Here is a 27,168-nt window from a genome sequence, read left to right on the forward strand (position 1 = left end):
AAAAAAGTCCGTTTTAAAAACCCCAGTTCCAAAGAGGGGAGCGTAATTGGTTAAGAGTTTTCTTAGTGTGGTAAACCCAATTGCAGAAAAAGGCAGCTTTCAAAAGGAGTCAACACACACATGAAGCAGCCATATTCTCATTGCAGCTGTTTTTTGTCTTGGCTTTCTTTCTGTACACCACAAATTGTCCTGAATTTTGTACTAACTTTCTCTGTTTTGATGGAGTCCCCAGTTAGTGCAAATAGACTTAAAGTATATGAACTGACTAACAGTCTTTATTTGTGCAGCCAATAGAGACTACTGAGGGCCACAGAGCTTTTTAATACTCGAAAGATAGTTTTTGCAGTACTGCTCCATTGGCTAATTAACATGGGTTTTCTTGTATTTTAAATTTGTTTTTTCAATTGCATTGCTAATAATTTTCCATAAACCTTAACCTTCAAGAAAAAGGTCTCTCAGAAACCAGGACGTTCAGGAGAGCATTCAATACATTGTAGATAAGTTTCGGTTGTAGCTGTTCTCAAAAGCCCGTGAACAAAGAAAATAGTCAAGCTAACCTTGAAAAGCACAGAGAATATACCCATTTTGATGTTTTTCATTTGCAAATGTTTCTTTTACTTTTGTTCAGAATACAATGCTCTTTTTTATGGCTATGCACACATGTTATTGAATGCTGTACTTCTTGTAATGTAATTGAACAGATGGCAATCTCTAAACCAATCAATTTAAGTTATTTGTTGTGCTAACTATAAAAGTAATCCATTCATAAAATCCATTTCTGGGGATTCCCCCTTTTCATAGAGTAACCACACTTTATCAGAGTACTTTTATAAATTGCTTTCAAATTATCTTCTGACTTGGTTGCTTACTGGAAAAAGTAAACCGAGGCAGATCCCAGGACTAGATTTGGCCATTGAAATGAGTAAGCAGTGAAAAAGTCCCTGGCTGCTCCTGAACTACTTTACAAAACAGTCCAGCAATTTTGCATTCATGGAAGAGGAGAAATGGTGCCAAGGGATCCCATTCCTACAATTTTCTCTTCAGTGGGGGGAGAATCCTCAATATCTGTAAGGTTGCCTGAAGAATGATGTGATGATAGTGGCCAATTGTTTTCTTTAGCTTCACAAGAACAAAAGTGGCATAGCCAATTGCTGGGTCACAGAAACTGTTACTGGAGGTTTTTGTAGAAAAAAAACATATTTATAATGAAAAGACTACTTAATCAAAGTAGCCTGAAAACGGGCGGCAGAGTGCTGCAGGAGGCCGTGGAGGGAGGAAAATGAGATGGGGGGGTCATGCGTGAACCCTCTGCGCCCCATTTTGGCCAGCAGGGTGCTGCAGAAGGCATCCGTACCACCCATCTCAGCTGCCCTCCCACTGGCCCACGGAGGAGAACTGCAATGCTGATCCAGCCCTCGAAGAAATCCAGTTTGACACCCCTGATCTATAGAATTGTAGCAGTATATGCAATCACATAATTTTTTATATGAGATTCTCTAATTAGATGCATACATACATTGCCGATCCATCTTGTTTTAGGTCTCTTTTTATGTACATTTTTTTATCAAGTGGGATCCATAATATGAATGTCTTGGTCCATCTGCCATTAGTTCTTGTTATGTAATCAGTCCATTTCCATTTCAATTCTTTTACTCCCTTGATGATATTCACATACTTTTGTTTGTTCTCTAATCCATATGCAGGTCTTTCTATCTTGTCTTGTAATGCCAAGCATGCCTCTTTCCATGGCTCTTCATGCCACCCATAGCTTTTGTATTGATTGTGAGGCTAGTGTCTGTGTTTGACTGGCATATGTTCGAGCAGGTAGCACACACTGATCAAAAACTTTTCTCTTGAGGTATTTGGGGAGGTTGTTCCTGAAAATTATGCTTACCTTGCCAAATTTCTGCCAACCGTATTTAACACGCAATTCAATTTCTTTTATTGTATCATCTTCTATTGAGATACATTGGCCAACATAGATGTAATAGTCTACTATGTCTAATTTTTCTATCTATCTATCTATCTATCTATCTATCTATCTATCTATCTATCTATCTATCTATCTATCTATCTATATTTGTTTTCTTAAGTTTTCGCGGGTACTTACATGTATGGCATTCGGCTTTGCTTGGATATTTTCCCACATTATAGTAGTTGTGCTTTTAAAGTTGTAGCGACGTTTCAGCAGAATCTCATCTGCCATCAGAAGCCTGATGATGGCCGATGAGATTCTGCTGAAACGCACAACTTTAAAAGCACAACTACTATGATGTGGGAAAATACTCCGAAGCAAAGCGAATGCTATATATATATATATATACATATATATATATAATTGTTCTCCTGTTTTGTGCAGCTATTGTGTATTTTCTGTTATATATATAAAACAGTATAAAAAAGAGATAGTTAATAAAGATGGGATCCATCTGTAACTGGGAGTTTATATATACACTGCTCAAAAAAATAAAGGGAACACAAAAATAAGACATCCTAGATCTGAATGAATGAAATATTCCTATTAAATACTTTGTTCATTACATAGTTGAATGTGCTGACAACAAAATCACACAAAAATTATCAATGGAAATCAAATTTAGCAACCCATGGAGGTGTGGATTTGGAGTTACACTCTAAATAAAAGTGGAAAAAAACACTACAGGCTGATCCAAATTTGATGTAATGTCCTTAAGACAAATCAAAATGAGGCTCAGTAGTGCGTGTGGCTTCCACATGCCTGTATGACCTCCCTACAATGCCTGGGCATGCTCCTGATGAGGTGGCAGATGGTCTCCTGAGGGATCTTCTCCCACACCTGGACTAAAGCATCCCCCAACTCCTGGACAGTCTGTGGTGCAACGTGGTGTTGGTGGATGGAGCGAGACATGATGTCCCAGATGTGCTCAATTGGATTCAAGTCTGGGGAACGGGCGGGCCAGTCCATAGCATCAATGCCTTTGTCTGGCAGGAACTGCTGACACATTCCAGCCACATTGCCATGCATTAGGAGGAACCCAGGGCCAACCGCACCAGCATGTGGTCTCACAAGGGGTGTGAGGATCTCATCTCGGTATCTAATGATAGCCAGGCTACCTCTGGCGAGCACATGGAGGGCTGTACAGCCCCCTAAAGAAATACCACCCCACACCATTACTGACCCACTGCCAAACCAGTCATGCTGGATGATGTTGCAGGCAGCAGAACATTCTCCACGGCATCTCCATACCCTGTCACGTCTGTCACATGTGCTCAATGTGAACCTGCTTTCATCTGTGAAGAGCACAGGGCGCCAGTGGCGAATTTGCCAATCTTGGTGTTCTCTGGCAAATGCCAAACATCCTGCATGGTGTTGGGCTGCAAGCACAACCCCCACCTGTGGACATCAGGCCCTCATACCACCCCCATGGAGTCTGTTTCTGGCCGTTTGAGCAGCCACATGCACATTTGTGGCCTGCTGGAGGTCATTTTGCAGGGCTCTGGTAGTGGTCTCCTGTCCCTCCTTGCACAAAGGGGGAGGTAGCGGTCCTGATGCTGGGTTGTTGCCCTCCTACAGCCTCCTCCATGTCTCCTGATGTACTGGCGTGTCTCCTGGTAGCGCCTCCATGTTCTGGACACTACGCTGACAGACACAGCAAACCTTGCCACAGCTCGCATTGATGTGCTATCCTGGATGAGTTGCACTACCTGAGCCACTTGTGTGGGTTTTAGACTCTGTCTCATGCTACCACTAGAGTGAAAGCACCGCCAGCATTCAAAAGTGACCAAACTATCAGGCAGAAAGCATAGGAACTGAGAAGTGGTCTGTGGTCACCACCTGCAGAACCACTCCTTTATTGGGGATGTCTTGCTAACTGCCTATGCTTTCTACCTGTTGTCTATTCCATTTGCACAACAGCATGTGAAATTGATTGTCAATCAGTGTTGCTACCTAAGTGGACAGTTTGATTTCACAGAAGTGTGATTGACTTGTTACATTGTGTTGTTTAAGTATTCCCTTTATTTTTTTGAGCAGTGTATATATATATATATATGTGTGTGTGTATGTATGTATGTATGTATGTGTGGGGGGGAGGTGCATGCATGCGTGCTCTCTCTCTCACACCCTCTCTCTCACACTGCCACACGTGTGGGATGAGCCTCCTACGATGGCCAACCTGACCCTGGGTGAACTGTTATTAAATTACCTCTCCCCGCCGCCCCATCGAAGTGGATCCTGGGTGCTGTGCTGCAATTGAGAAATGAGAAATGGAGTGGTTGGCATGAGGGGAAAAGGATGTGCAGGGAGAAGTAAAAGGGAAAGCAGTTTCACCCTTCCCTTGTGCCGGCTACCCTGTTTCCCATTTCTCCATTGCAGCATAGCACCATCTCTCAGATCCCCTCGGTTCCCTCAGGCATTTCTTTGCCTACCTGATTTCCAGCTCTATCACATTTCTCACCATCATGTGCAGGGAAATACATTTGTGAGACTAAAAAAAATCAATTCCAACTTTACGAGATCTTTTTTTTTTGTGAGAAGTTGGAATTGATTGATTGAACTTTGTTTTTTAGTCCCACAAACTTGTTTCCCTGCACATAACAGCAAGAAATGTGATGGAGCTGGAAGCTAGGTAGGCAAAGAAATGTTTGGGGGAAGTGAGGGCATTTGGGTGCCAGGTGCTGAAATGGGCTCATCTAGGTCCAGCGGCCAGCCCAGGCCTGCCAGAGGAAAGGCCAGCATTTACTGACATTTAAACATGGTGCCATTCTGGCTTTGGCCAGCAAAGGACAGCTGGCATGGGTGCTGCAGGCAGGATTCCCGCTCCTTCATCACTGTCTCTGACTCACTGGTGCTCCGCTGGCGCTTTGGTCCTATGCTACCACCCTATGTGCAGGCCCCACCTCGAGACAGTTTTTGCCTGAGTGATGTGATCGAAGGTTTCCGTCGCTCCTCTCTTGGACTTTTTGGGAAGGCTTTTTTTCTTCGCTGCCTGGAAGGAAATTGAATGAAAACCAGACATGTTCAAGAAAACACAGATTTTCTGGAACACATCTGACTGGTTCACCAAACTCAGCAAAAAACTAGGTACTGGTTCTGCCGAAACTGTGTGAACTGGCTGAATCCCACCATTGCAATAAACTCTCAGCACCCAGTCAGCATGTTTACTAATCTATTTCTTGGGAGAGGACTTGACCCTCAATGAGAAGAATCTTGACAAACTTGAGCATTGACAAGATATAGTTCAGTGGAGGGAAGGGTCTCGTACTTAGGCAGAAAAAAAAAACCTCACGCACAACTATACAATAGGCAGTACAATAGAATAGGTCAAAAGTAGTGAATGCAAAAGAAATCTTGGTATCCTAGAGGATCATCACTTAAGTATGTGCTAGCAGTGTGTTGTAGCTGCCAAAAAAGGCAATGTAATCCTGAGCCACATTAACAGAAGGATAGCATCAAGTTCATAACAAATGATAGTACTGCTCTACATTGTACTATTGATGCTACACTTGCAATGCTGCCTCCAATTCTGGTCACCACAATACAAAAAAGATGCTAAGTAGAGTACGAGAAAGAGCATAAAAAAGCAACAAAGATAAGGCGTCCAGATGAACAGTTAAGGGAACTAGATATGTCTATCCTAACAAAGAGAAGGATTAGGAGTAACATGATAGCTATCTTCCAATACTTGAGAGGGAGTCACAAGGAGGAGGAGATGCATTTTATTCTCCGAAACACCTGAGGGCAGGATAAGAAGCAATGGATGGAATCTTGTTAAAGAGAAGATCTGAAACTATTGAAAAATTTCTTAACAGTGGAACAATAGTTTATTTTTTATTTTTTATTTTTTTTATTTTGTCAATTGCTTACAAGATAATAGGTATAAGTAAAAACATAGTTATTAATACATGGATACATATAAGAAAAATAAAAAAATAAAAGAAACAATAGGACAGGGATGGTAGGCATGTTGGTGCACTTATGCACGCCCCCTACAGACCTCTTAGGGAAGGAGTGAGGTCAATAGTAGAAGGTCTAAGAAAGTTTTGGGGGTTTGGGGAAAAAAAAACACAGAGTCAGGTAGAGTATTCCAGACATTGACCACTCTGTTGCTGAAGTTGTATTTCCTGCAATCAAGTTTGGTGCAATTAACCTTGAGTTTGTATCTATTGTTTGCTCTTGTGTTGTTATGGTTGAAGCTGAAGTATTCATTGACAGGTAGGACATTGCAATGTATGATTTTATATACTTTACTTAGATCCGACCAAAGGCGGTGTAGTTCTAGGTTTTCTAGGTCTAGAATTTCGAGTCTGGTGGCATAAGGTATTCTGCAACGAGTTGAGGAGTGGAGAACTCTTCTTGTGAAATATTTCTGGACTTTCTCAACTGTGTTAATATCAGATACATATTGTGGGTTCCAGATTGATGAGCTGTATTCAAGTATTGGTCTAGCAAATGTTTTGTATGCTCTAGTTAGTAGTGTAATATTACCAGAGAAAAAGCTACGTAGGATTAGGTTAACAACTCTTAACGCCTTTTTGGCTATGTAGTTACAGTGGGCTCTAGCACTTAGGTCATTTGAGATGAGTACTCCAAGATCCTTGACAGAGTTTGGATCATCAACAAGGTCTTGACTATTCAGCCTGTATTTTATTTTCTGTTTTTTTTTTTTTTTGCCAACATGTAAGACAGAGCACTTATTTGTTGAGATTTGAAGTTGCCATTTGTTTGACCATTCTGATACATAGTCGAGGTCTTTTTGAAGGGTAGCAGTATTGTCTGTGGTGTTGAATAGCTTTACATATATATATATATATATATATATAGTTAGTGGAACAACTTGCCTCCTGGAGTTGTGGGTCCTCCATTGTGGAAATCTTGTAGAAAAGAATGGACAACCATTTGACTGAGATACAATAAGGTCCCCTGCTTGAACAAGGAGTTAGATTAGAGGGCTTCCAAGTCCCTTCCAGCCCTATGATTGTATAATTCTATGAATATACTGTTACAGCAGTGTAGGACCTACTTACCATAATGGCCATGAAACCACTAGATGGCAGTCAAGCAGCTTTTTAAAAAAGTAAGTGTAATGGCCAATTTGAAGTGTCTAGACAGGTTAATATAAACCAGATTTACATCTTTGTATCTTAATATGGTCCTCTTCCTCACTGAATCATGGAGCTACAAGAGAGCATTAAGGCTACTGAGTCCATAAAATACCCCCAACGGACAGACAAATTCATGCAAAATTCATTACACTGTCAGATTGCTCTTTCTCTTATGAAGATTCAGTCAAAGTTATCTTCCTATAATCTAATCTATCCGTTGTCTGTGTGTACTCTGAAACAATACAGAGCCTTAAGGAAAGCTAAGTGGTTAAGTTGTTGAATTAGGAACAGAAGGATCTGATAATCCACCTCAGCCACCAAATACATTCTAATAGAATGGAATGGAATGGAGTGGGGAATGGGGAAGGGAATGGAATACTTTATTGGTCAAGTGTGATTAGACGCATAAGGAATTTGTCTCCAATGCCTAAGCTCTCACTATGCATGCAAAAGAACAAGGTAATAATAATAGTAACAGAATATAATAATAATGATAATGATACCAATAGAGAAGGTAGTAGAACAGATGAGAAAGATAAAAATAATATAGTCATACTACATGGTTAATATACTTAGAAATAAGACAGAACTGTGAAAATTAAGTGTTCAGCAGAGTGATGGCAGGATGAAAAAAAACCCTTTCTCTGTGTTTAGTTGTTTTGGCATGCAATGTTCTGTAACAGCACCCCAAGGGGAAAAGTTGGGAAAAATTTTGTCCAGGATGTGAGCAGTTTTAGATATTTTCTCAGTCCTCTTTCTAACCAATGCAGTGTACAGGTATTTAATGGAAGGCAGGCTAATTTATTTATTATTTATATTATATATAAATCTAATAAACAAAAAAAAAACAACCTTTAGTGTGGTATCTTTTAACATATTTAAACTATCACTGTATATCTCCCTCGTCTTCTCATGTAATTCAGTTCTGGATTGTGAAGCTTAATAAAAGCATTGCTCTGAGAATAATAAACTTAGTTCCTCCTTGTGATTTGTGATTCAAATCTGGGACTTGTTTGATTACTCTTAGTTCTAGCTTCTCTTAAAATTAAGAACTCAAGTAAATTTTCCTCACGGTTCTTGTTGCTTCATTTCCCCAAATGAATATTCCAAATTAAGAATAGCTGATGCACAAATGCCTTTTTTTAAAGCGAAAACTGCCAGGAAGATATCAGAAATTTCCTGGAAGGTCCATGCTTGGCAAAAGTTGTATCCCAACAGCTGTCAGTGTACTTAAAATCTCCCATTCCAATGATTTTGTGTTTGTTTGAAAGATATGCAGCTTAGTATTGGAATGCTTCATCAGTATTGTCTCCTTACATAAGCAGGCAATAGCAGCCACAAGCAAGAGTTTATTGTTTTTATATGTTCATATATTTATTTTATCCAGGTATTCTCTGCAGCATTACCAAGTTAATTCGTTTAGATTTTAGGCAGAAATGAATATTTTTAACATGTAGGAATTTACTTCTCCCTTTTAATGGTTTCTGGCCCTATTAAATGATTGCCTTCTTAATTTTTTATAAACAGTTATGAGAATTGTCCATCAGGTCTTCTAAATTCTAAAACATCTAAGAAATTACATTTGTTAAATTACATTTTCTTTTTTCAATTAAAAACTTGCTTAATTCTTATATTTATATTATACACAGATAAAAAAGGCTATGAACCAATTATTTCTATTTTCCTTCTTTTTCTTTAAACTACCCATTACAGAATCACTTTGTTTACAACACAAAAATCTTTTCCTGAAATCATAGGAGTTTTCATTTGTATTACCTTTCCTTATGGGGATTCAGTTTAAGGCCCTTATCAATCCAGCTAGCTCATTCAAACCATGGCCTCAGGAGATGTCTATGGAGATTTCTCAGTCATCCAGTCATGGTGTCCCAAAGGAGCTTTTTCAAGAGGCAAGTGGACTTTCTTGATTTTCTTTTTCTTTGAAGTTGTTTCGCTTCTCATCCATCACAGGAATCAGTTCTTTCCCACTAGCATAATTTGTGTAGCCAGTCATGAAGGGATAATTATCAATGAATAATTGAATAGTTTTGGAAGTTATTCTGATACACAATTTTTGCCTCTAACAGACTATACATTTCATGAATCAATTAGTTCTAACATTAGAACCTTCTTTAGAAGACACAACAAAGAATGGTCTTCTTGCATCAACTCAGAAAGCTCAAACTGCCCAAGGATCTGCTGATACAGTTCTACAGAAGAATTATTGAGTCTATCATTTGTACCTCAATAACTGGTTTTGCACAGCAATTAAATAGAACAGGCACAGATATCAATGAATAGTTAGGACTGCAGAAAAAGAAAAATTGCACCCCAGCCTGCCTTTCATTGAGGACTTGTATACTGCACGTATCAGAAAGAGGGCTGAGAATAAATCTACAGACCCCTCACATCCTGACATAAACATCTCCCTTCAGGATGCCTCTATAGGCATTGCATGGCAAAACAACTAGACACAAAGATAGATTTTCCCTGTGTCATCACTCTGCTGGACCTCTAATTCCCACAGCACTGTGTCAGGCCTTTATATATTTACCCATATGTAGGCTGCATTGCAATTATCCTTTGCATAATCTCATTTCTCATCTTTCTGCATCTTTCTCATCTTTCCCACTATCGTCTCCTATTGGTATCTTATGATTTATCACATTGTTTGTATTTTATGATTAATCAATCATAATTAATTAATTGTAACTATGATTTATTATCTATGAACTATCTTTGCCATTTGTATGTATACTAAGAGCTTATACCCCGAAGACAAATTTCTTGTGTGTCCAATCATGCTTGGCCAATAAAGAATTCTATTCTATTCTATTCTATTCTATTCTATTCTATTCTATTCTATTCTATTCTATTCTATTCTATTCTATTCTATTCTATTCTATTCCATTCCATTCCATTCCATTCCATTCCATTCCATTCTTTTTCTCATTGATCCATTTGTATATTATAACCCAAAATTTTATCCTATTTTATTATATACTCTTGTTCTTCTATATCATATTTCAGCAACAGGTTATACATTTTAGCAATAACATCTTCATAATTAGTACAACATTCTATTTCAAACTCGGTCTTTAAAAAAATTAATCTCATATTTATAAATAATTTAGGCAGCAAACTTACCTAATACTCCTACTCCCTCCTATTGTTCACCCAACACAACCCTGTGAGGTGAGTTGTTCTGATACAGATTGACTCACTCAAAATCACCCAATTATCTTTCATGCCCAAGTTGGGACTAGAACTCATAGTTTACTTGCCTGGTGCCATAATGACTTTATCAAACTGGCTCTTACTTTGTCCAAAACCAACCGTCTCCCAAAACACGCATACAAAATACAATCCTACTTTGTCCAAGCCATAATTTTTTAATCCACTTTAAATCTTTCTGAAAACTTACACATAAGAAAAACCATTAAAATCCTCTCAATAGTTATGTTGTTGTTGTTAGTCGCGAAGTCATGTCTGACCCATAGCGACCCCATGACCTCCAGGCCTTCCTGTCCTCTACCATCCCCTGGAGTCCATTTAAGCTCACACCTACTGCTTCAGTGACTCCATCCAGCCACTCATTCTTTGCTGTCCCCTTCTTTTGCCCTCAATCACTCCCAGCATTAGGCTCTTCTCCAGTAAATCCTTCCTTCTCATTAGGTGGCCAAAGTATTTCAGTTTCATCTTCAGGATCTGGCCTTCTAAAGAGCAGTCAGGGTAGATCTCCTCTAGGACTGATCAGTTTGATTGTTTTGCAGTCCAAGGGACTCGCAGGAGTCTTCTCCAGTACCATAGTTCAAAGGCCTCCATTCTTTGGTGCTCAGCCTTCCCAATAGTTATGATAATATCCCAAACATTGATATCTTTCTGTTATAAAATTTCCCTCAGTTTTGTTTGCAATCCCCTTGAGAAAATCTAGTATATCACAATAAGTTAACTATGTTTACTTATAATTGCACATGTATACAATGGTTGATAGCTTACATTGTAACCACTTGGCTTTAGTAAAAGTATAAGTAAAAGTATACCTTTCCCTGCAAACGGATTCAAAGGTCTTTCGAGTCTGAAAGTTGACATATGTGTAACCATTTTAGTTAGTGTAGTAATATAGCATTTGCTATCCTTTTCTCTTTTCTTTTTCCCTGTAAGTGGGGATTTGGGCTCACTACATTTCAATGGGTGGGAGGAGGGAATAGATAGTGGAAGTGACATACTTTCCCATGGGAACAGGCGGTGTCCCTGCAGATGGCTGAAGGTGGAGTTTGGACTTACCAGAGGCACCGGACTGAATGTAGATAACTTTCTAATTTTCAATATTATTGGGTATAATTCCGGAGTTGGGTTGGATCCAGAATTACAACAGACTTTGCCAATTTGATGTATACCTAAATAAAAGGAATTTGCTTTGGAAAATGGATTTTGCAAACTTCTTTTTGAAAAGGAAATTATCACTTGGAAACCTGACAAGGTCTCTTCTTTCCTAAATGCCCAAGCTGGGACAGCCCTTGACACAGACCCAATAAAAGGTGGGGGTATAATGTATGTAAGGAACTACTATACCTAGGTATACAAAACTAGAGATAAAGTATTTCTTGAAAATATTTGCTAAATATTAGAGGAAAAAGAAATAACTTTGCCAAATGTGTGTACTGTAGACCACCCAAGCAACCAATGAACTTTTTGCAAATCAGCTGAGGCATGCAAGAAATATACTACCGTAGTAATGAGACTTTAACTACCCAGATATCAACTGGGAACCAAAGTCTGCAGGAAGTGGAAGATCAAACATGTTCTCGATAAGTCTAGTTTAAGACTTTGTCATACAAAAGTAAAGGAGGATAGTAGAAGGACAGCTATAATAGACTTAACAATTACTAATAGGGACAAAATAGTTGAAGGAGCAGAAGTTATAGAAACTTTGGGAGGAGACTGACTATGACAACCTTGAATTCACCATAATGCAACCACAGATAACTGAACTGAAAACCTTGAAAAATTAGATAATAAAGGCCCAAGGAAAACAATACCACAGAGAACACAAATTATACCAGACAAGACCAGTATGGTTGCACATGAGCTCTGACCAGAAATATTTCACAAGAAGAATCTGTGTTTTTTTTCCCTAAACCCCCCAAATTTTAACCTTAGACCTTCTACTATTGACCTCACTCCTTCCCTAAGAGGTCTGTAGGGGGCGTGCATAAGCGCACCAACACGCCTACCATCCCTGTCCTATTGTTTCTTTTATTTTTTTTAATTTTTCTTATATGTATCCATGTATTCATAAGTATGTTTTTACTTATACCTATTATCTTGTAAGCAATTGACAAATAAAAATAAATTAAAAAAAAACCATTATCACTTTCCTTCAAGCTTGCTGCCAGCTGCCATGGAAACAGGAAGGGAGGGAACAATGGCCATTTGGGAAGGGAAGCATGCAGTTGATGAGAGTGGAATTGCTGAGAAGTGATGGGGAGGCTCCCACTCAGGGACGCTGCCTTAGGTTGTTTAACATCTTTGATATATTGATATACTATAACTCTCCAAGACTAGATGAATTGTATTACAGAGTATAAAATGAATTTTCTGATGATTTGTCCAAAACCTTACATACCACATGAGAAATCCTAAAGAATGGATGAAGTGCCATGCTTTTTGGATGCCTGGCTTGTTAATAGTATTTACAAAAAAGATCTTAAAATAATGGACTGAAAATCCTATTTTGTTAAATCTTCATTTCCAATAACGTGTAAATATAATTTTATAAAATTCTCTCCAAAGTTCATGGTATAATTTCTATCAGCAAGAATTATTTTTCCTGATAAATGGTAAATGGTAAGATTTCTTTTTTAACAGTACCAAGAGCTAATGGTATATTAAAAATAAAGTATTTCATAGCCGGCATTTGAAGCAGGTAGTACTTGCGATATTTGAGAAAAACTTTGGGACTTAATCTCCTATTCTGAAACCTTAGGGTGTGGCATTGTGTTGTAGTGTTTTTTTTTGGCCTAAGGGTGAGAAAAGCCAATTAAAATGCCATAAATGGATTTGCAATTTTCCTTTCTGGTTGTTACTCAGAATACCTTCTAAACTAAAGCACAAAACCATTTTTTTAGCAGCCTACAGTACTTATGCAAATGATTTTAAGAAGCATTGTCTTTGTGGCTATCTAAATAAACAGAGAGAAAACATGGAACAATTCTCTTCACTGGACAAACAAAAGCCAGAAAAAAATATATATAAAAGCTTAGCCTGAGCCAGAGTGCATAATTTACTCAACAGTTCCCAAGAATGCTTTCAGGACAAAAAAAAAACAAAAACCAGTGGGGGATGGCTTAGACATCTTTATGACGCTATTGATGTGGAGCCAATTGAGATTCCTGGCAGGCTTACGTTTGAACTGATCTCAAAACAGCAAGGAACTGAAGTCAGGATTAAAGAATGTTCAAAAACTGAAACAGAAGTCATAGCAAGAAAGAATGCAATGAGCAATCCCTTCTAGAATATGGTCCCTTTTCCTAATAATCAGCCTAGAAACTCAGGCAAGGACAAGCCACATAGAAGTTCCATAGCAACTTGATCCCAATTTGATTGGTTGTCAAATTATTGCTTTCTAATATCAGATGTTAGATTTGTTGCAGATCCACTTAAATCTTATCTATTCGTGCCAAACTACACAGCAATGAGAAAAACATAGGTTTTCATTTATAATAGAACATATAATCATAGGACTGGACTGGGTCCTGAAGGTATTCCACTGATTAATTTTTCTCCATGTCAGAAAATTTCTCATAGACTGGATTTCTCTTTAAAAAGTTTCAGTAGATATTCCAAGGATGAGAAAGTACTGGGATTAATATATATTGAATTGAATTAAATAATCAGAAAATCAAAATAGACTCACTGTTTAGATCCACAATCAACTTAATTTACATATTAATTAAAAACAAAACAATCCTAAGTGGACTGGCAAATGAAATTCAAAGATTGGCTAAGTAAAATCTACAACAGATAGCAATTGTGAGTTAAGCCTAAAGTAGAAGTTCCAAGCACTGGGAAATCTTAGAATGATAATAATGACTGAGGCATCATAAAGCTCACAAATCCTGGATTTCAGAGGGTAGATACAGACTCAACTGAAACTATGATAGAACATTGGCCTACTTATATTAAATATATGTTGTGCATTTAGACCCCCTTCACTTGGTTATGCTGCAGCCTAATTCTACATTTGTTGAAATTCATTTTTCCCATCATTAGTTTATACTCAGTATTCCATAAAGACAAAGTGAATACAGAATTTTAGAAATGTATAAATTTATTAAAAAGAAAAAACTGAAATATCACACTGGTGTAAGTGTTCAGACCTCTTCATTCAGTAATTTGTTGAAGCACCTTTGGCAGCAATTACAGTCTCCAGTCTTTCGGGGTATAATGTGATAAGTTTTGCATGCCAGGACTGGCGATTTATATATATATATTTGCCATTTTCCTTGCAAATCCTCTCAAAGTCTCTGAGTCAGATTAAGTGGATAACTATTTTCAGGTCCATCCAGAGATGCTCAGTAGGGTTCAAGTCTGGCTGGACCACTCTAGAGCATTCACAGAATCACCTAAGCCACTCCTGTGTTGTCTTGGCTATGTGCTTAGGATCTTGTCATGTTGGAAAGTGAACCTTAGCCCAGTCTGACATCCTGAGCACTGTGGAACAGATTTTCATTGAGGATATCCCTGTACTTTGCTCCATCCAACTTTGCCTCAACCCTGAGCAGTCTCCCAGTCCCTGTTGCTGAAAAACACTCACACAGCAAGATGCTGCCACCACCATGCTTCACTGTTGGGATGATAAGATGATGAGCAGTGCCTGGTTTCCTCCAGGCATAACATTTAGAATTGAGACCAAATAGTTCAATCTTCGATTCATTGGATCAGAGAATCTTATTCCTCACCGTCTGAGAGTTCTTCGGGTTTTCTTTTTTCTTTTTGCAAACTCCAAGCAGGCTTTCATGAGTATTGCACTGAAGAGATGCTTCTGTCTAACCACTCTGCCATAAAGCCCAGATCTATGGAGGGCTGCAGTAGTGGTTGTCCTCCTGGAACTCTGTCCTATCTCCACACAGGATCTCTGGAGATGAGTCAGAATGATCATCAGGTTCTTGGTCACCTCTCTTACTAAGGGTATTTCTCTCCCAATAGCTCAGCTTGACCGGACAATTAGCTCTTAGAAGAGTCTTTGTTGTTCCAAACTTCTTCCATCTGATAATTATGGAGGCCATTGTGCCCTTAGGAACCTTCAGAATCTGCAGAAATGTTATTGTAGCCATTCCCAGATCTGTGCCTTGCAATAATGCTGTCTCTTTGAGCTGGCAAACTTCACTCTCCCCAATATCCCCCTTTCCTGCCCTCTCCCATTGCTGATGTCTGGTTCCAAGTGGGGTTTGCATAGCCTTCACCAGATGACTCTGTGTTCTATATGTTCTATATCCCTCAATCTGTCAAAAAGCTCTTTTGTAACTAAGTGGCTTCATCTGGTGTCATTAAGCAATCAAATCAGTAATCCCCTGGAACTATTCTTTCAGGTAGAAGTAGAAGTACAATATGGTGCCCCAAATCATACCTTGCAGATGGTCCAAAAGGATACATGATCAATGGTGCTGAATAATGTAGAAAAGTCCAAAAGGAACAGGGGAGTGAACTACTGCCCACCAGATTCTGTGAAAGGATTGGCAATGCCATTTCTGTCCTATGTCTAATTGGAAAATATATTAAGAAACATTTTTGAATTTTTTATAATTGAGACCACCAACCATTAAGTAGATTATTTATATATCATTGAGCTCTAAGATCTGTTATCTCCAAAATTCTAATATTCTGTCTTTTAAGTGCAACACTGAAAAGTGACTGTTTCTTCCTCCTATAAATTCCTGCAATGAAATCTGAAATATTTGATGCTCTCCAATAATTGTGTGAAAAATTGAAATAATTATTTCAGAAAAAAGTGTTATGCTTGGCTTATCTGCATAGGAAGGCTTTTAAAACTCAGCAGGTCTTTTGTTCATGTAATTTAGTAATATAGGCCTTTTGTTTTCATATAGTACATTGTGAAGGTCGGAGTTTTATTTTAAACGTTTAATGAAAGTAAGCCAATGTTCTATGATGGGTGAAAGGAGAGGGAGGGGAGCAATGAGGGGAAAATGGCAAAAAGTGCCTTCAATTTGACTTCCCTTGACTTTCTCTCTCTGCTTCCTAAGTTTCAGCTGTATTTGTCTGTCAATCTGCAGCAGCAGCAAACAGTCTCTCCTCACACTTTTTCTTCTGATCTTGTTTGTGTAGTAAGCAACAAAAGAAAACAGAAGGGAGAGGAATGTAAAGTCACACTTCAACAAATGGAAGAATCTTATAGAGCAAAAGGTTGCAATTTGTTCTGTCATTGCAAAGTGCAGGACATGGAATAATGGATGTAATTTACATAAAGGCAGATTCCAAATAAATTTGAAAAAGCCATCCTAACAGCATAGTAATTTATTTGGAACCAGTTACTTAAACTGGGGCTAATGAGTAACAGGTTGAATTTGAGAAGCCAAGAGGCTTTTTATAATTTTAATCCTATATTTAGTTGGCTTTTGACAGGTTAATTGGTTATATGAGAGGTCCTTTTCAATGTGCTGATGACTCACTTTCAGAATTTATAAATTTGGTTGTGCTAAAAATATATTATTCCTCTCACTTTCAATTCCTTAAGAGAAAATCCACATATACAATCCTAAAATTGTTGACTTTAAATGTGTATCTATAACTAGATAATAACCTGTTCTTTAAAGAGGGTTGGACTAGTCCAGGGGTAGGGAAACTTGGCTTTTATAACTAATGGACTTCAACTCCCAGAATTCGTGAGTGAGCCATAAAAGGTTTCCCATCCTTGGTCTACTGGTTTTTCAGTTGTGGGAGAAATCAATGTTTGTCTTGCATGGGACTGTTTAGTATACAAATGTAGGACATATTACGCAGGAATTCTGGGAGTTGAAATCCATAAGTGATAAAAGAGCCAAGTTTCCCTATCCCTACCCCTAGACTAGACGATCTACAAAGTTCTTTCTAACTATGTTAATCTACAAAAGAGTTATCTTAAATACTGAGGAAAAGTAAAGATGCTGATAACAAAAGAATATAACAATAGAAAAGATTTCTCAAAACATGCTGTCATGGAAGGGATCATCATCTTGTTTAGTGGACTAATCTGTAATCTTTATCACTCTCTGACTTGATTTGATTCTACAAGCTTTTCTTTTCTGTCTCCATTTTAAAATAAAAAATGCTTTGTCAGTGCACATCTGGAATTTAGAACTGCTAATAGATTTGCTATGAAAGAAATGATGAAATGTCTAGCCAACTTAAGTCATATATTAAAAAACATAACACCACCGGCAGGGAAGCTTTTCTTCTTTTTGCACCATTGAAATTGGAATGCCAAGCAATCAGTTAGGGGCTTGGTGTATATCCCATTAGGTGTAATGGGATGTATCTCTTAAAACATGAAAATCAAGCTACTGTTTATGCTAGAAAACAATCCATTTGACAGCTTAGTATTTTTTTCTAAAGTATTATCATATTCAATATAGTGAAGATTTATGGGAAGTTTGCAACTGGTAGGTCCTTGGTGAAACCTACAAACTTGAACCATGAAGTTACTAACCAAAAGCAAGAAAAATCTATGCAAATCATGATAGAAACCACATTTGTTGCATTTTCCAAAGGGCACAGAATTCAGTAATATTTAGTTCCAAGTAGTTTTGGCTTTGAAAACTGCATAAAAAAAGAATAATTATAGCCTTTTTGTTGTTTTAAAATATACACAAAATCTATTGACTATATTAAGTTGCAAAGGCTAGAGAAGAATGGAAAGTAGCTAGTAATTATAGATTTTGGTAGTTATAGTGCAAAATTCATACATTTTGCCATGGTTTTAAAGTCTACTGTTGAGAAAAAAAAATCATATTCACATTAGCTATTGGGCAGCATTGATGATGAGATCCATTTGCAACCCGTTTGCCCATCTCAAATCTTGTCTCCCATTTACTTTCACAACTGGCAGTAATGTCTGAACATCTATGAAGATGTTTGGCTTGCCTTTTCAATCAATGCTTTTTAAATTCTGGGGGTCTGGAATATAAGAAATGTATGTGGAAAATCTGTGGAACTACAGAAGCACAATTTTTATTTTTATTTATTTGCACTCCAGAATCTCCTACTTTAAAATAGAAGCTTTGCCCAGTTTTTTATTTTATGAATTGTATTCCAGAATGTAGAACACAAAAGGCATACAGTATAAGAAAGAATTGTGCAGTTCTTTCTTCTTCTGAAGTCTTTATATTTGCAAAACAAAAGAGAACAAAACCTGTAGGTTAGTTTGAGAAGTACTTGTAAGGTGAAAGAGGGATACGGGAAAATAGTTCAGTATTATTTTAATGACATAGAAGTAATGCTAATGTTACATAACATAGAAGTAATGCTAATGTTACATAAACTGAGTCGGAAGATGAATATGGAAAATGAATAAATTTGAAATATGTCCAAGGGGAGTCTGAGCAATCATAGCCAAACCTATCCTCTGAAAAATAATTTCCCTCAGAGAGAATGTATTAATTAAACTCATTCCAATTTAGTAATTACATTTACAAATGATTTTCAATGCTGTCATTCCTGTTTCATTAAGAGTTGTAAAATTATTTATATGTTTGAAAAGAAACTCAAGTAGGTGTGTAAATATGGATGCATCTATGAATGTGTTGTACACCATTCATTTGAATTTGTGCTATTTTCTAAAGCAGATCCTGGTCTTTGTTAATTGTTTTGCATTATGATAAAATTGCATGTTGCAAAGAAACAAGATATGACAACAAAATTTGTGTTTGTTCTATAACTTTAATGCTCTGCTATTTCTCAGTTAATGTTTATCCACACTTTTCAATATTTAGAATTCAAGATACCTTAGCAACATAACTTAATCAGATTATATGTAGACAACATTTCAAGATTTGAGCCAGCGGTGACATAGGAACAATTTTTGCTCATTGTTCTAAGTGATAAATTGATTCTCCAGGACTATCTAGTGAATCTTAATTTCCTTTCAATGATTTATTTCCAGCTATTTCCAGTCTCCCCATTGCCAACAACTTATTACATTTTGTTCTCTATGTCCAATGGTATTATTTCTGTCCTGACTTTCCATTAACATTCCCAGCCATTTTATATTTGTGATGATTTCTTTCAAGCAGTAATGTTACAGCCAATGAAATAAACTGTTCTTTTGTTACAAGTGATTTTTAAAAACAAAAGTAAGACATTCAATCATTTTAGGATTGAAATCAAAACAATTATGCCTCTTTTTGACCCAAAAGGGAAAAAAACTGCACTAGAAAACTACTTAAGGTACATGATATGTTAATTGTCAATTACATTAGATATAGTGGCCTGTGGCCAATAATTAATATTCCAAGGCTGAGTAGCCCAGGAACAACCACCACCACCACCATCACACACACACAAGTGCTAAAATTGTGTTAAACTCATAGTGCCCAAACTGAACAGATAGTTATATATTTTAAATGTGCTCTTATATGCAACAAATTCAGAAAAATAATCAATTTATCCATATTCTCTATTCTTCTTCTTAAATGAAAACCTCATTCAGTAGAGTGAGGCTTATTTATTTAGCAGAACAATACTAAATAAAACTCCAGGGATATACTAACTTCCAAGCTAATTCAGTTAATCAGTTAATAAGATTGAGCCTACAATCAAAATAACATTGACTCATTCCTACCTAGAGACATGTACATGAATCTGTGACATTGTGCATTTTGTTGTTTTTTTAAATATACTTTTGGGCATGCATCTTTGGGTCTTTAAATTCATAGAGTAATACTGCTGGGTAAAATTCCTATTTTACATACAATACTACACAAAGAGAAAAAAAAGTTACACTTTTTCTACTATGGTATTTAACAGTTTCCACTTTACAAACTTTTTTTAAAAAAATACACAGCTCACAAATAAGACGTGAGAAATCAAAATACAATCCTTACAAAGAGAAATATAATCCAACTACAATGTTTTGTTTTATAAAAATCAAATATTTCTCTGCTATTAAAAGTTAATGGTGAATTGTTGTGATGCAACAAGGCATTTCAAAAATAATTAAAAACATTTTATTTTATGAAAGTTGCATTTATTATTTTATACAACATTTGTATAACTTAGTGTAATAACTTGCTAGCTGATCAAACATAATTTCCTGCCATATAAATTTAAAACCATTTCAAGGGAGCCACATCCAAAGTATGGTAAATATGCTGTAGAGATAATTTTTTATACTGTGTACAGGTTTCATTGTTTAATGTTTCCCTTCATAAACTGAGTAAGTCAGAAATTTCCCATATTATTAAATAACAAATCTCAGTTCTGAATTCTCTGAAAAATAAGATCCAGGCTTAATAACAAAATTTAACCCCCCTGCTGTATAAGCATACAAATAAATGGAATAGATTAACTCAAATTCTTAATTTTCTACATTACTCAGTGAAAGTTTTACAAATTCCTATTTTCTCTCATATTGACTAATACAAAAACCCCTCCCTTTTTATGACTCTGTAATCACTTGATTCAGGGTAGAGTTGGGATAACTGGATGGAACTGAGCTCTTAATTGATGGATGCCCTTCCTGACATCACCTGGATTTCGCAGCAGGTATTTTTTTTCTTTGCACCCTGGGATTGAATCCTTAACCTTTTGAATAGAAGGCGAGTCTTTACTACTAGGCCACTCCTATAATTATTAATATCAATTACTAATAAAGTTAAAAATAATTTTTAACTAAAAATGTGCCTCACTTAACTTAGTTACAATTCATGTAAGGATTGTAGCGTTTGTATTTCTCATGTCCTTTTTCAATAATAACAGGACAGTTTCAATTACATCCTTAAAGTGGTATTTGAATTTTTGGCCATCAAGTGGCTAAGGATGGTTACTTCTGCAAAACAAAGATTGTGAGAGAGGGAGAAGATTGGTAACCCTTTAATATTGAATCAGAAAACATACAGTTAAAAATAAGTAATTTCAAAATCACAATATCCTTTTGAATCAAGGTTTAATAAAAAGGGAATTGATTTAAGAGTTAACTGAAATTAATAAAGATTGTTTTAAAATATTTTAATTGTTATAATTTTTAAAATTTTAATAGGTCGAAGTTCTGCACCAATAAAAAAATTAATGACAACTATGGGCAAAACAGTGCTTCAACCTGGATTTGTTTGCATTCTACTATTTCCCAAATACTATAGCTTTAATGCAGCAATGTATAACTGTTAACACTAGGTTTCTCAGATAAGAGGGACTGAACCATATGTGAAAAAAAAATGAGACAGATATATTCATGTTCAGGCTTAGTACACAAGCAAAGGTTTATCCTTTTTTAAGGGCCAAAATATTTACCACTTCTAAATAAAACATACATTTCTTGGTTTACACTTATTGAATCTTTTAAATTCATTTTTATTAATGCAGAATTTAATACCATATTACTTTTTTAAAAAATTCGGAAAAGCTCATAAAAACTTTAACTGTATACGTAAGTGTCTGGAAATAGGTTGAAGTTTTGAGGTCAGGCTTCAGGAGTGCATGAAAATGAATCTGAGTTCATTACAGAAAATGATTCATTATATAAACATCTATAATCTATTATGTTTAAATCTTTGGATAAGGTTGGTCAATATCAAAAGTCAGGTCAAGTTGGAATACAGCTATAATTTTACACACACACACACTTTACATATATGTAAATTATTTGTGAAAAATTTCCTTTTGTGTATTGTAAATTGTATGGATGTGTGTATATATATATATATGAACACATACACACACATGCATTTGTATATATGTATGTGTATATGTATATGTTTGAAAATGATTAATTAAAGGAATTTGGGTACTTAAAAATCTACAAAGCAACAACGAATAGAAAAGGTATGCTTTATCACGGTCTTAGCATTTTATAATATGGAATTTCCTTGAGCATTTCAGCAGACAGCTAGTAATTATATTGTAACACTGACAATTATCCTTCAACATAGATGAAGAGAAAATAGAGATTATTTGGATACAATTTACATTAAAAGTCTCTATATATATTTCCTTTTTTAAAAGTAACAATTCTAATCCGTTTCATCAAAAATAGTTCCAACACATAGAATGAATAGTTGCTTTAGAGAAACATTCTAAAATAAGCAAACAATATGCATTGGAGTTTACTGAATACATTAAAGACAAACTAAGAAAAATGCCATCTTTTTCCACAGAACATTCTCCTCTTGCAATATTGGGCTAATTTTTTTAGTGAAACAAGAGTGCTGTTGTTTACTTTATCTTATGAAATGGCTGAAGTTTTCCGTTTTTTTGTTTTCCTTTAAAAAATGTCTTATATCTTTCACTGAAATACCAGATTCCTGTTTCAAAGGCTGTTCTTCTAAAAACGCCTTGGAAGAGGATATGTCACTTTCCTAAGCATTTTATGAAGAGGAGTTAATAAACATTTATGTACAGCTCATTAATTTTCCTTTCACAATTCTAATGATAGTGTAGTAAAAGACAACAATTCTAAAAGAAAGGTTCTTATTTGGAAGTAGGAAGATTAGTATGCTATCTTTTTTATAAATTTGGAGAGCCAGTCCTCAGCTTTGCTCCATTCTAATTTCCATTAATGTTCCCTTTCCTTTTCTCCCTCTCCCCCATGTAGTCATTTAAATGGGGTCATTTGACCTTTATTCCACTAACAAAAAGCTCACTGCATCTTGGAAAACATGTACTGATACAGGAATTTCAGTTGACCATTCATCATTAGAAATACTTTTAAAGTTTTGTCAGTCCTAAGAAGCAAAGGAATAATCTAACAGACATATTGCATGGGAGAGTATGACCATAGTCCAGTGAAGCTAATTCTATACACTCTTAAGAATACAGATGTAGATTTGGTTTTCTCAAAACAACCCCATTCTTACATGGCAAGCTTCAAAAGCAGGCTCCAAATGTTAGCTGACGAGATTTTCAAAGACAAAGCTCATATACAGTAGTATTTCATTAGAAAAAACTACCATATCTAAGTTATGAAAATGAACATGACCCAAGATAGCAACAAAGAGGTACAAAAATTATCTGTAATTCTTCAATGTCATCGAGTTGCAGGGGTACTCTGCCTGTGGCCATTACTGGGCCACCGGGTGATGTGCATGGCTAGGTAGTGTGCGCACACAACCCCCCTTGTGCGAGCCTCATCATGGGTGCTTGTGGCTCCATTTGTGCAAGCCTTGTTGTGGGCACTCGCAGCTCCACTCGCACGAGCTTTGTTGCAGGTGCTTGCAGACCCACTCCTCTTAGATTCATTGTGGGTACTCGCTGCCCCACTCATGGAAGCATCGCTGTGAATGTCATGGGTAACTACACACATGCACTTGCCCCTCCCACAATCATCCCCTCTTTTCCCCCTCTCCCTGGGCCTCCAACCCAGAAAGACTGGAGAACTCTGATCTAGTGTTATCTAGTTTTTAGGAGTTATATAAACTGAAACAGCTGTTTGAATTATTGTCATACCATTGTAGCTATTAACAAAAACTTATTTAGAAACTTAATGATTTTAGGAAACAAAACATATCATTTGTATATCAAAATACAATCATAATCATGATTTCAATAAACAAGTACTTAGAAGTGTTTCTCACAGAAATGAATTTTTACAAGATGCCTTTGGAATTAGATTGAAAAATGATTCACAAGATGTATTATAATATAAACAATAAAATGGTGAGATAAATCAATGCAACAATTTAGGATGGAAATTTGTTTACTTCTAAATGCATTCTTAACACTGGGATTAAGTTTTCAAAAATTACTTCATATGCTTATTTGGAGAATTTATAGACAATCATAATTGTGTTTTTTGGTAACCAACAATCCATTAAGAAATAAGATTGGATATTTTTCTGCAAAAATGAGAAATATGATTCAAATCTTGGAGAGGTCACCTGCTCCTCCTTCAGGTCAATCTGATTCCTTCCAAAATACAAAAAGTAAAGTGTCACAAAATTTGAAAAGAAAATGGGACAGAAAGACTTTGCAATAGAATGAAAGCAGAGAAAAAGTCTCACCAGTAAAGGGATGAAGAGGCACAAATACTTTTTTCTGTCATGAGGAGGTTATTGGAATTCATGGAAGGTCTACTGTTGCACTAAGAGTCAGATCATGTGATCCTATTGATAAGTATTTTTATTAATTTAAAAAATCTTTTATAGGTTTTTTTCCCTTAGTTCTAAAAATTTAGAAATATTTATTGCTTTTTGATTATCCAATGCTTTGGATTTAATTCCAAAAACATGCTTGGAGTGTGTGGAAATATAGAAGCTTGGGTTTCTCTGCAATGGTTTTTGATGCTTCATGCTCTGAAGTACCTTTCCTGAATTATTTGAATCACTGCATAACCCTGATACGAGCAACAAAAAATGTTTCTGATGACAACATTTTAGACAACCAATGCCAATATTTAGTTTTGAAACACATAAAAAGTCAACTGAGAAAAAAGATCAATATTATTCATTGTAGTAATAATTCCTTCTTTCTAGTTGAAAGCACAGCAATGAGTAAGTATTAACAAAATACTTACAGGTCACTGTAGAATCATTAAACAGTTGGGCATTAGGAGGAAAAAATGTACTGTATTTTTCGATGTATAAGACACACTTCCTGCCTCCCAAAATGGGTGGAAATGTCTGTGCGCCTTAATACAACAAATTTTCCCGAAACCCCACTCACCCACAGGCTCCACCCTTTGGCCTCTGCCTCCCAGCAATTTGCTTCCTTGCAGCGAACAGCCTGGTCAGCTTCAGCACAGCCTGATTAGCACAAGCAGCTGATTGTCGGTTGGAAATGCCTCCTGACGATCAGCTGTTTCAGTCTGCAGGGATCGCCATTGCCTATTGCTGCCTCCGCATGCCCCATTTTTGACCCATTCCAATCCCCGCCACTGGAACAGGCTGAAAATGGAGCATGCGGAGGCCAAAAATGGTGCATACAGAGACTGACAACGAGGCATGCAGAGACAGCAATAGGCGATGGAGATCCTTGCAGCCGAAAATAGCTGATTGTTGGGAGGCAGATCCAACTGACAATCAGCTGCTTGTGTTAATCAGGCTGTGCTGAAGCTGACAAGGCTGTTTGCTGCAAGGAGGCAAATTGCTGGGAGGCAGAGGCAGATTTTTTTTTCTTGTTTTCCTCCCCAAAAGCTAGGTGCGTCTTATATTTGGGAGCGTCTTATAGTCCAAAAAATATGATAATTCTGCAGCCCAGCTTTTATAGGTCCATATAATATCCCTATAGGTCCAAATAAATTGTAGAATAAAATCAGTCAAGTAATAGACATTATTAGGAATATCAAAATACATATTATTGCTCTTTCTACTTGTACTGCTTTTGTGGGGTCCACTTGTTTTGCACTGTGCTTACCTAGTTTACATTGCAAAGCTTTCACTGCATGAATTAACAAGTGTTTTAATTTCTTAACTAGCTTGTTGGGAGATGCTGACTAGGTCTCAGAGGTTTCATGCCTAAGAAAAGATTAGGACATGTATATATTTGATACCTTCTATATAAAGGTTGTTGATGAATGATCCAGAATAATAGCAGAAGGCTTAGCAACCATTGTGGTAAGAAGAATGCCATTGAATAGGTAATGGGGAAGAAAATTGATATTTAAACCAATTGTTTGCCTTATTGTTTCTTCAAGGTTTGTGAGGCAAATATTAATAAAATCTAATGTAACAGGTAAGTTAAATAATGCAACTTAGGTAAGCTAAATATTTTAAAATTGAATGAAAACAGCAGCTTAATGGGCCCCAATGTGAGCACTATTTTCCTATCTAATCCTTTATAGGAAATAGTATTTTCTTTCAAAATGGTTACATTGTATAAAGTAATCCCTTATGATTGGTTTATTAGCATCCCAAACAGTTGTTCTTTGTCCAAATTATTGTCAAAATATTCATTTAATTTCTTTTTACAGTTCAGAAGAAACCTCAGGAAAAGATACAAAAGATACTAGATGAAATTAGGAAATAGTATTTTGTTTCAAACTATTAAGATATAATTTAACTTGTATTTCATATTTATGCTTGACTGACATTTCTCTGCCTTAAAATAGTAGGAACTTTAAGAAAAATTGTTTAAAGAATTGATAAAACATGGTACTTTACAATTACTACAATAAACTGCAAGGAAAATTAGCATTAACACCTTTCACACAATGCAAGATAGCCCAAGGGCAACTCCCCTAAATGCAGCATGACAGAATGAATGTGACACAATGTTCAATTAACCTTCTGCTCCTGTAATTTATTTTTGTAGCAGTCAGTTACAAGATTACAAGATTAGTTTACTAATTTTAAGTTTATTATTTGATTCAGTGTCAGGCAGCAGTGGGACAAAACAAATAGCAGCTGAAACTGGCAGAGGGGTGTTGCATTTGAAGACTGTTGATGGCATGTGTGCATGAAAAAAAAAAGAGGAAGATTTTTTTTTTCCTTTAGCAGATTTAATTGCTGTAATCACACTTGCATCTCTGAAGTACCCATCAGACCCAAAGCTTTGGCTTCTTCTGGAGACAATCCACTCTTCAATGTCCTCCTTACTGTGCAATCAGAAACAGAAAGAAAAAGATAGTATGAATGTTCTAAAAGACAAATTGCACAATCCTATAGGGGAACACTCAGCAGTATTATTCTTGCTTTCTTTCACTTGCAGGTGTGAATATATATGACTGACAATATTACCACAAACGGAAACGCAAGTACTTTTGTTTGCATTTGTATAAAGACAAACCATTACCTTCCTGAATAAAATAACTTATTCATTGTACATATAAATATTTGATATCAAGTCACTGCATAGCAGACAGAATACTATTCATGATAGTTTTATACTTTATTAACATTATTTCTTAATTCCTAGTAAAACTGAATTTTTAGTCCAATGCTA

The 27,168-nt window shown here is 36.3% G+C and overlaps 1 protein-coding gene across 10 annotated transcripts in view; it reads right to left on the reverse strand.

The window, feature by feature from the left end:
* Positions 1-18,997: 18,997 nt before the first annotated feature.
* The window catches only part of FHOD3 (formin homology 2 domain containing 3), a 288,676-nt gene continuing 280,505 nt past the window's right edge, over positions 18,998-27,168 (reverse strand). For all 10 annotated transcript variants that reach the window (XM_026719582.2, XM_087916030.1, XM_026719581.2 and 7 more), the window contains one exon: positions 18,998-26,821. In XM_026719582.2, coding sequence (XP_026575367.1) covers positions 26,739-26,821 — 83 coding nt within the window. In that variant the 3' untranslated portion in view covers positions 18,998-26,738. The remainder of the gene's footprint in view (positions 26,822-27,168) is intronic.

Source organism: Pseudonaja textilis, chromosome Z, assembly GCF_049901715.1.
Source record: "Pseudonaja textilis isolate UNSWEBS1 chromosome Z, rPseTex1.2, whole genome shotgun sequence".
In the NCBI taxonomy this organism is placed as follows: Eukaryota; Metazoa; Chordata; class Lepidosauria; order Squamata; family Elapidae; genus Pseudonaja; species Pseudonaja textilis.